Source organism: Sparus aurata, chromosome 10, assembly GCF_900880675.1.
Source record: "Sparus aurata chromosome 10, fSpaAur1.1, whole genome shotgun sequence".
NCBI lineage: Eukaryota > Metazoa > Chordata > Actinopteri > Spariformes > Sparidae > Sparus > Sparus aurata.
The window spans coordinates 3,121,967-3,132,228 of NC_044196.1; the positions used below are offsets into that span (position 1 = coordinate 3,121,967).

Genomic DNA, 10,262 nt, shown 5'->3' on the forward strand with positions numbered 1-10,262 from the left:
AGGTGTGCAGATCCTGAACTGGGACACAGTTTGTGTGTCGAGACTTTCTCTCCTGAGAAAATGGCGACAGTTGACGTGATGTTCGTGTCCTCGGCGGAGCGCGCGGAGCTCCTCAGAGGGCTCGTGGCGGACAAACTGAGCACCGCCGCGCGGGAGATCCTCGCGGTGGTGGACAGAACCGTGGCCGGGTTCGAGGAGGAGGCGTCGGGTCTGAGGCAGGTGATCGACCTGCAGAGGAGGCAGCTGGAGCTGCTGCTGCAGCCGCAGGTCACTCTGTTCAGGATAGGTGCGACCAGACTCCATTCAAAAATCTGCTGATTTAACACCATGAACCTCTGAACCAGCTTTCTGCGGAATCAAGTTAAACCATGATGACTAATCTGAGATTTTTATATGAAGTCATTAAAACGAGCTCCATGTTAAGCAACATAAAAGTGATGAACGCATTAATGCATCAATACTTGTTGGAGACTCCAAAAATGTAAAACCAATAACTTGTTCAGTGGTTGTTGGGTAACTGACGCTGTGAACTAGTCTTCATTCAAAAATCTGCTGATTTAACACCACGAACCTCTGAACCAGCTGCCTGCAGAATTGAGTTAAACCATGATGACTAATCTGAGATTTTTATACAAAGTGAACACATTAATTCATCAATGCTTAAATTTGTTGGAGACTCCAAAAATCACCAATAGTCGTTGGTAAACTGACGGTGTTCACCAAACTCCATTCAAAAATCTGCTGATTTAACACCATGAACACCTCAAACAGCTGTCTACTGAGTTTAAACTTGTTGAATCTGATTTAGTCACTTTTAAACTTCACAGCGACGAGGACAGATACTCTGAGCCTCTGAGTACATCTTTGTATTCCTTGAGTTACTTTGAGATAACTTCAGTTGTTTTGCACAGTCATGTTAATAGAACAAATATCATCAACACATAAAGTCATTCATATCAACAGAATGCTGGTGTGATTATCTAGTTTTAATTGAACCCACTGTCTTGTTTCTGGTTCTGATCCAGATGAGGAGCTTCCTGTCTGTGAGCCGACAGCTGGAGGAAGAACTGAGGAGCACAAATCTGAGCCCAGTACGTCTTTAAATCCACTTATACATTTTCTGTTTCGTGTTATTCAAAATATAATGAAGAAGTAAATCATGATGACTTATTTATTTCAGATTACATTTGCTACCGATAATGTTTTTGGTAGTCATTGGGTAACTGTCACTGTGCACCAAACTCCAGCTGGCTGCACTTCGCTGAGTTCTGTGGTACTTTTTACTGCGTTGCTTTGCTGATGAGTAACTTTGGACGTTCAGACCTAAAGGACAAATTAAATCAACATAAGAATTCTTAATATTCATGTAATCAGTTTTATGATACATTTTTCGCTTCAGCAAAGTTTTGACTGAGTTAACCAGAATTCTGGTGTGATTATCTAGTTCTAATTGGACTTCCTGTGTTGTTTCTGTTTCTTGGTTCTGATCCAGATGAGGAGTTTCCTGTCTGTGTGGGGTGTCCATCATACTGTAATATTTATACTTATATCATAGGCTACTTAGGGAATTTCATGTTTTTTTCTCTGGTTATAATGCTCTCACACAGCCATCATGAACTCCCCTGCATGGGCTTGTAATGAAGATTCCTCTACTATTGCAAAGAAATATTATTTTTATTATTTGTTTCAAGAGAGGAGTTATCTAAGTCAGAGTCCTGCACGGGTGAAAAATAGTGTACTGTGTCGGACACAGATGCGGATCGGGTCGGAGGCCTGGAGAGGCGGGTCGGGTTTTAGGATTGCCATTTTTTAAGGCGTCACTTATCATCAGTCATTATTAGCGACACAAATGATAAGCATTAATATTTCATATGAGCTCATTCATGCGTGCTTGCGCCCTCCCAGAACTCCCATTACCAACGCTGGCTTACTTTCACTTTTAAAAATTGCCTCCGTCCAATTTTCCTTCGGCCGTCGGTATCAATTTATAGCGGGTCAGCTCGGCTACGGAATGTAATTCGTGCTACTGCCGGAAAACGGGTTGGATGCGGTTTTAAGTATGGTGGGTTCGGGCAGGTTTGCAAAATAAGACCCGTGCAGGACTCTGCTCTAAGTGACCATTTTAATCATCTAGCTAATTATCAAGCTAAATATCCCACATGCTAGTTAACATCAAAGACTGCGATGGAAGACGACGGTAAAATATTATCTTTTTCTAACACTGGATTTATTTATGCCTGAATTTTTAAGGTGTGGCGGCTTTTATTTTGCCATGGCGTTGCGCCACAGTCAATTACATGTAGGGGAAACCCTGATGATGCTTCAAACTTGTTTAAAACTTAATCAAACATCTTCCAATAACAACATGATTACACAAAAACTGCTGACTGTGAACGATTCACACCTTTATTTCTAATCCAGAGGAACCTGTGTGTGAGGAAGAGGAGGCTGGAGGACAGGAACTCCCCAAGGACGAAGAGCAATCAACACGTACTTCCAGTACAAGAACTTCTGACGATGATGGTGATTTTTGCAGTGAAGTCTTTGTTGTTGCACAATCAAGATGTAATCATTTTGTTTCTGTTTCGCTCAGATGTGGAGGACTTCTCAGGCCATGCTGAGGAAGAGGAGGGTGGAGATGAAGCAGCACAGTGCACCAGTCTCCATCAGGACGACCCGAAAAACCGGGATCATCAGACACCAAAAGCAAGGTTCAGATACGATGTGATGTCACCACTCAGAGAGGTTTGGGTCACACAGAACGACTCTAATGGTCCTCCTTCGTTGGATTTCTTTCTTGCAGAGGTCGGTCTGTGAAGATGCAGTGCGTGCAATAGGAGACATCCGCTAAACCTCCGAGTCGGTCTGCTGAAGGACTCCCACTCCAACGTGCTCAAAAGAAGCAGTAAGAGTCCAATAGAACCCTGAAACAACCCATCAGGATGTCTGGAGGAAACTCTCAGGGCACCGACCCGTGTTGGAGAATAAAAAGACCAAACGATGTCCTTATCATTTGGAAGTGAGGTTAGAATGTGTGTTCCCTTCAGCTTTGTGATGAACTTGTGTCTGTGTGTCAGTGCTCATGTGTCTGGTGAAGGACCTGACGTGTCCTCGGCGACTGCAGGAGTCCGACTTCCTGGACCTGCTGAGGTCCACCTTTCCTCAGCTGACAGGAGGGTTTGACGTCTTTGCAGTCGACTCCAACAGGAGACTGAAGCCTCTGAAACTACAGACACTGACACCAGAGGAGATCCAGCGGTCCATCAGATCCGCAGGGAAAGGAAGATCAGCGCTGTATATCAGAGTTAAGGTACATCCAATTATTTATATATCATCCTGGACAGAACACCTCCGCCAAGACCCAACAGACCCCTTTAATTCATCAAGCCTGATCCAGTATCAAGCTATTATGGTTCCAATTCACTCTGAATCTGAAACCTCAAATAACTGCTTAACTACAGTCTGAACTCACCAGTAGATACCAGACACCTGAACACCTGATGTTTGGTTTTTCATCAATGTGCATTAGTCCATGAGAAATCCACAAATCTTGCAATGTTGAGGTGGGAAAAAGTTCTGCCCCCTTTTTTTCAAGATCCTTACTAAAAATTCATGTGGTCTGTTCTGGGCCAAGACCCGTCCTCCATCCAAGTATGGTGGAAGTCTGCTCTGTAGTTTTTCTGTAATTATAAACCAGTTACCAACAAAACAACCAACTACAAAACAACTAACCAAATAAAACAAACAACAAAACAACCAACCAACAAAACAACTGACGACAAAACAGCCAACCAACAAAACAAAAAAACAGCCAACCAGCAAAACAAAAAAACAGTCAACAAAACAAAAAAACAGCCAACCAGCAAAACAAAAAAACAGCCAACCAGCAAAACAAAAAAACAGTCAACAACAAAACAAAAAAACAGCCAGCCAACAAATAAAAAAAACAGCCAACCAACATAAAAACCAACAAAACAAAAAAACAGCCAACCAACAAAATAACCAACCAACAAATCAAAAAACAGCCAACCAACAAAACAGCCAACCAACAAAATGTAGGAACACATGCCTTTATCTCTGCATCTTAAAGTGGTCTCATTTCGGCCTTAATTACCTTTAACCCAAATTGACTCCTCTCTCCAGCATAGGGGACTGAAAGCCCCCATACCCTGGCCTGACAAATTCCTCTCCTCTACACAGAGTGGGAGGATGTTGTTTACCTTGCTATAAACAGATCACCAGAGATCTTCTCAGTAATTTACAACGACTAAGCACATCTGGTCTGTCCCTCTTCCTCCAAAGAAGATGAACCCCTGTTCCTCAGGTCAAACAAGGTCAAGCCCATAGAGTTTTCCTTGGTCACACCAAAAGGAAGAAGGACTGGCTTCTAACATAGATGTGGTGATTGAAGATGTCTTGCTTGTCTACATTTCTCTGCCTCTGGAACATTCTCCAGTGGGGGAAGGCTTAATGGGAAACTTAATCTGTGTGTTCTTCTCCTCACATGTCCAACTGTTATTTACGACCGTTGTTGTTCCTGGGTCTGACATACCATTTCTCCAATTGCAGTCTTCTGTTCTCACCCAAATTCAGATAAGTCCTAAATAACAAATAAACTACATCTCAATTTCTTAAATTGAACGGATCCCGAAATAGAGTAAGAAGTCATTCAACAGATCTTTGTTATGTTATTGTCAAGTCAAATGAAGTTTATTACTCAATAAGTTTGAGGTCAACAGAAACCCCCTCCCCTTTGAAGATGGAGGAGACTTGAAGATCATCATTCCTTGTGTGATACTTGTGTTATTTACCCGTTAAATGTCTGATATGTTTTGTTAAGATGGAACTACAAGGAATATGTGTAAGTCCTTGGTTCTACTGTGTATTGTATACTTTATGGTTACATTGTTGTATACTGTGGTGCTCCATGTCTTAATCAGGTTATAATTCTCTTGAATGACAAATGATCATTATCATGTTGCATCTTTTCATGAAGGCAAAAATTCGACTTTTAAGATGGTGAAGTTTTGGGAAGGTTAAAACATGATTTCAAAACATTAAATCCAATAGTATAGTTAGATTAACTTTTTGAGAGCCTCAACTCAGATCACAGGAGGTGTGACACTATCAGCCGGCCCCCCCTGCTGCAGGTCATAAACAGACCCCTCTGCTCTCTGCAGCCCTTCCTGCTCTTCTCTCTCTCTTCTTCTCGCTCTTCTTCTCCGGACACGCTTCTCTCCCTGTCCTCTTCTCCCCCTGCTTCTTCTTCTTCTCTTCTCTTCTTTGTTTTTCATTTTTATTTTTATTTTTATTTTTTTAAAGTAATCTTTATTTTATTTTTGCAACAAGCTCTAAGATAAGCGAATTGAATCCCTACTTTAAGTATTTTACTTTTCCTGAAGTCTTTAATAGAACAAATTCTTTTCTTTTTTGATTTTATACTGTTAAAGTATCACCGCCTGATTCAGAAGAAGTTGAATTAGTTTCAGAATCAGAACTTGACTACCACTACTTGAAACCATCAACAAAAGTCTTTTTCAAGACTGTGATCGTCTGATGAAGAACGTTGCAAGACTTGCAAAGAGACCAACGAAAGAGACTTTGTGTGCTCCCAGCCGAGACCGACTCTGCCCCCAGCGCTCCCAAGGCGGAAACCCCCGCTGGGCCTTTGGACCAAGAGTTCCTCAACAGAGCACTGGCCTTCCCTCTGGCTACTGGACCGACGCGCCGTGCCGTAGTCCAACCCAGAACTCTCAAGAACACCAAACTTCAGTGCCTCCTGACTCCAAGACAAAACCGGCTGAACGTCTTCATGCAGCTGGATCCACACACGTGAGAATGAGTGGTGTCTAAAGTTCTGACTTCTGTCAGAGTTCTGACTTCTGTCTAAGTTCTAACTTCTATCTTATGAATTTAAGAGAATTAAGATTAGGGTCTCGTAGTATTCAAAATTACTCCCGTAATATTTAATAATTATAACCCGACCCTTTAACTTTACCATCTACCGCCGGTCACACGACTTTATTACTTTCCTAATTACAGTCTTTACATTTTCTGTTATCTGTTGTTCGTCTAAAATTGTCATGTCTTTTATTTTACCCAAATTATTTAGTCAATAAACATATAATTGTTTGTCTTTGTCTGGAACTTAATTTTAATATGGAGAACCGATGGATACGTGCAAAGAATTCACTACTTCAGAATATTGAGACTGAATAAATTGATTTTGAATGGACTCTAACTGTCCAAGCCAACTTGTACAGTTAGGTGTGTGGAATAATGTCCTCCGGATTATTCCAATAACTAAACACGGAGGTGGTGCCCCTTTAACGAGTGTAATATTAATTGCCAGTGAGTAATAATCATATATATATCAAAGTAGTGTGTGAACAGTGTCTCCTACATTATCTTTATATGGTGCTGCCCATGTCAGGACCACATACCATAGTATCCTACAAAAACAACCAACCAACAAATGAAAAAACAGCCAACCAACAAAACAACTAGCCAAACAAAACAGCCAACTGCAAAACAACCAACCAACAAAACAACTAACCAAACAAAACAAACAACCAACCAACAAAACAACTAGCCAACTACAAATCAGCCAACCAACAAATAAAACGTCCAACAAAACAACCAACCAACCAACCAACAGACAAGCCAAGTGTCAGTGGGTGGTCTGCAAAGTTCTGGCTAGTAGTGGCCCCTAAAGCTCTGAACAGCCAGTTGTTGGAGAGTAGCAATTTAACTGTTGTCATTTCTTGCAGAGAGCAAAGACGACCAGCCCAAAACAACTTCTTGCTCCAGAGACAACAGATGAGAACACCGCCAATACAAGCCGAGATGATAACAGAACTCATGCGAGGTGAGAACAGACCAGACAGAGAGGAAGATGTCTTCAGGAGCTAGACGTTAACAAGCTCCGTTCAGCTCAGTGTTTGAGTTACAAGATTTAAATAAATGACAATGTCTGTTTTCTACCTTCAGTTCCGACCACAGTCCTGTTGAAAAAGTGGAGAGCAACAAAGCAGATAATAAGTCCGGCAACTCAAGACGACAACAACAATTGAAGGTGGAGGAAGACGGGCAACAATGTGGAGTATCACAGGACTCTAGTGGCTCTTCTTCTGCCTGCACTGCTGCTGAGAGCGAAGGAGAACATGGAGATGATGATGATGATGAGGAGGTGGAGGAAGAAGACGACAGAGATGATGAATGGAAGCCAGACAAGAATGACAAGGAGCTGAGTGAGGACCAAGCTGAACCGAGACCATCGAAGACGACTAGGAAGCGGCGAGTCAAACATCCTGGAGACAAATCAAAGAGATGGAAACAGAAGGAGGCGTCGACTGAAAACAGCGACACTGCTCTGTCCTGTAAAGTCTGCCATGCTCTGCACAGGTCAAAGAACATGTTGATCAAACACTCCTGGACTCACATGGACGATCCGGAGAGGCTTTGTGGAGCATGTGGAGAACGTTCAGAGTCTGCAGACGAGCTGAGAAGTCATCTTCAAACTCACCTGAGGACACACAGCTGTGACATCTGTGGAAAGTCTTTCCTAACTGCTGCTAGTCGACGTAGCCATGCCGCGCTACACACCGGAGAGCGACCGTATAAATGTGAAATATGCTATAAAACATACACGTGCTCGTCTGGTTTGAGAAATCACCTGTGGCAACATGTGAATGAGAAACCGCACAAATGTGACGTCTGTGATAAGTCCTTTGTTTTCAAACAGCAGCTGAGGATCCACAGCAACAGCCACACAGGTAAGAAGCCCTACTGCTGCAACGTTTGTGGCAAATCCTTTGCCGACTTCCGAGCGCTGTCCCGACACAAGTTGTTGCACGTGGGAATAAAATATTTCTGCTGCCAGGTTTGTGGGAAGCGTTTCAGAACTTCTGTAAGACTGAAACTGCACGAGAAAATTCACTTAGAGCGTGACAAAGCGTTTCTCTGTGACATTTGCTGCAAAACGTTCTACACGAGAGGTGAGTTGAAGGTTCACCTGAGAAGACACACCAAGGTGACGATCACCTGCACCAAGTGCGGCAAGGTGCTGTCAACTAAAGAATCTCTAAACAGTCACATGATCGTCCATGCCGCGGAGAGGCCGTACCAGTGCTCAGAGTGCGGCCTGAGCTTCAAACCCATAGGCAACCTCACTGAACACATGAAAATCCACACGGGCGTCAAATCGTACGTCTGCGGAGTTTGTGGGAAAGCTTGTGCTCACAAGACGTATCTGACGGTCCACATGAGGACGCACAGCGGAGAGAGACCTTACGAGTGCACCATCTGTGAGAGAGCCTTCACTCAGAGCCACTGTCTGAAGACACACATGAAGAGCCACCAGGAGGTGGAGAAGGCAGCTTAGGACGGACTCGAGTCCAGCTGAAGTGTCGGACTTTTCTTATTCTTCTTTTAGATTTTGATGCTCTGGAAGTTTTACAGACGAATGTTCTGAGGTCACAGTTGCTGCTGACTGTGGTCACAAACACTGAGGGGGGATCAGCAGCGTTGGCTCCTGGCGGTGCCGGTCGGTCCAGTGCTGAATGAGCTGGACCGCATTCCTCCACATTCTGCTCCCTGCTCATTGGATACAACTGAACCAGACCACATTAACTAGGCTGGTAGAGTCCATACAGCACTGACTGTAACACTAGCAGACTCTCCAGCAGGGCGGCAACTAACAATTATTTTAGTGGTCGACTAATCTGCAGTGCCGGTCGGTCCAGTGCTGAATGAGCTGGACCGCATTCCTCCACATTCTGCTCCCTGCTCATTGGATACTACTGAACCAGAAAACGTTCTGTGGACTCAGGAGACTTTAACTAAGGGACCTCACAGACTGCAGTGGAATGTTTGAGGCCTCATAGTCATAGTTTTACTGTAACATATTGACTTCAGCTGTTTATTAAATTCAGAGTGTTTCTGCCTTAAATAATTGGACTTATTGCTTGAATCATAGCTGTTAGATAAAGCTGCAACAGAAACAAAACACAGAAGCCTCCTTAAAGGGATATTCCGGTGTAAATTTAATCCATGGTCTAACACACCGTGAAACTGTGTTAGACTCCCTCTCGAGAGATCAAGTTAGCAGACTGCTAATTTACAGAGTTTTATCAACCTCAGAAACGACCGCACGACAACAATACACCGCCTCAGAGCTGAATCAGCACTTTTTCACATTCATTTATTTGATCAACAATCTGATTAAAAACAACTCTTATATTCATACAAATAATCTGACATGTGCTGAATATACTTTAGTATTTAGTGAGGGAAGGTGACAGTGTCAGTGTTATAAACTCAGCTATCAGTCTGGTTTCCTGCACTACGTCCCTGAATGACCACATTAACTAGGCTGGTAGAGTCCATACAGCACTGACTGTAACACTAGCAGACTCTCCAGCAGGGCGGCAACTAACAATTATTTTGGTGGTCGACTAATCTATTGATTATTGTATCGATTAGTCACGATTATTCTGGCAGCATCTGTTTCTGTTTGTTGGCTTGTTTGGACTTTGGTTTTACCTCATATTCGCAGAGCATATTAAAAACCCACGAAACATGCATTTGAAAACACAATATTTTGAAACACAACTAGGGCTGCAACTAACGACTATTTTAATAGTCGACTAGTCACCAACTATTGAAACGATTAGTCGGTTATTAATTTTTTCCTAAATTTAGCATGAGGTTGCTTTAATTATGTGGCAAATGATAATAAACACAAGACAGATGGGTACTTCAATGAAAAATGCATCTGTTATTCAACTCTGCTGCTGATTTATACAAAAAGTTAATAAAAATGTCCTATCTAAAACCAATTAGGCACAGTGCTCGGCCAGTATAGACATAAATCCATAAATAAATAAACCTCTCTCCATTTTTAAGGACAGGCAAATGTGTTTTATAAAAAAAAAAAAATAATAATAATTTATTAATAATAAATTAAAGTCAAGTAAACATTTTTTCCTGCGAAAATAAGCGTATAAAATGTACAATGTACATCAAAAACAAAACGTATTGGCTTGAATGTTACTTGAATCTTACCGAAGCGAGTCAGACTCTGTTTCGTTCAACTGTCCGACGTGCTTTCTCTTTAAATGTTCGTGCATCACCGAGGTATTGCAGTGATACACAAGGTCTGCTTTGCAAACCTTGCAAGTAATCTTTTTATTTGCCGTATCCAGGCTAAAATGCTCCCAAACTTTAGAAGTTTTGGTACACGTAGCTGCTGTGTAGGACGC

At 42.4% G+C, this 10,262-nt stretch overlaps 2 protein-coding genes across 2 annotated transcripts; both read left to right on the plus strand.

Annotated features, from left to right (window-relative positions):
- Positions 1–48: 48 nt before the first annotated feature.
- Positions 49–2,817, plus strand: LOC115590365 (uncharacterized). Its single transcript, XM_030431714.1, has 4 exons — positions 49–286; positions 1,026–1,091; positions 2,422–2,523; positions 2,594–2,817. Exons 1-4 carry the CDS (start codon positions 61–63, stop codon positions 2,815–2,817), a joined length of 618 nt encoding a protein of 205 aa, XP_030287574.1. The 5' UTR covers positions 49–60.
- On the plus strand, positions 2,680–8,728 carry LOC115589977 (zinc finger protein 883-like). The gene is made up of 5 exons (XM_030431192.1): positions 2,680–2,711; positions 2,804–2,905; positions 3,078–3,310; positions 6,771–6,868; positions 6,991–8,728. Coding segments are annotated over exons 2-5 (1,725 nt in total). The 5' UTR covers positions 2,680–2,711; positions 2,804–2,904; the 3' UTR covers positions 8,384–8,728.
- Positions 8,729–10,262: the final 1,534 nt, after the last annotated feature.

Excerpts from the sequence above, each read along its gene's own strand:
- LOC115590365 (XM_030431714.1), top strand. The coding sequence starts at position 61 with ATGGCGACAGTTGACGTGATGTTCGTGTCCTCGGCGGAGCGCGCGGAG. Across the intron at positions 287-1,025 it reads GGTCACTCTGTTCAGGATAG|ATGAGGAGCTTCCTGTCTGT; the intron begins GTGCGACCAGAC and ends GTTCTGATCCAG. Across the intron at positions 2,524-2,593 it reads AAGAACTTCTGACGATGATG|ATGTGGAGGACTTCTCAGGC; the intron begins GTGATTTTTGCA and ends TGTTTCGCTCAG.
- LOC115589977 (XM_030431192.1), top strand. Across the intron at positions 3,311-6,770 it reads CGCTGTATATCAGAGTTAAG|AGAGCAAAGACGACCAGCCC; the intron begins GTACATCCAATT and ends CATTTCTTGCAG. Across the intron at positions 6,869-6,990 it reads GATAACAGAACTCATGCGAG|TTCCGACCACAGTCCTGTTG; the intron begins GTGAGAACAGAC and ends TTCTACCTTCAG.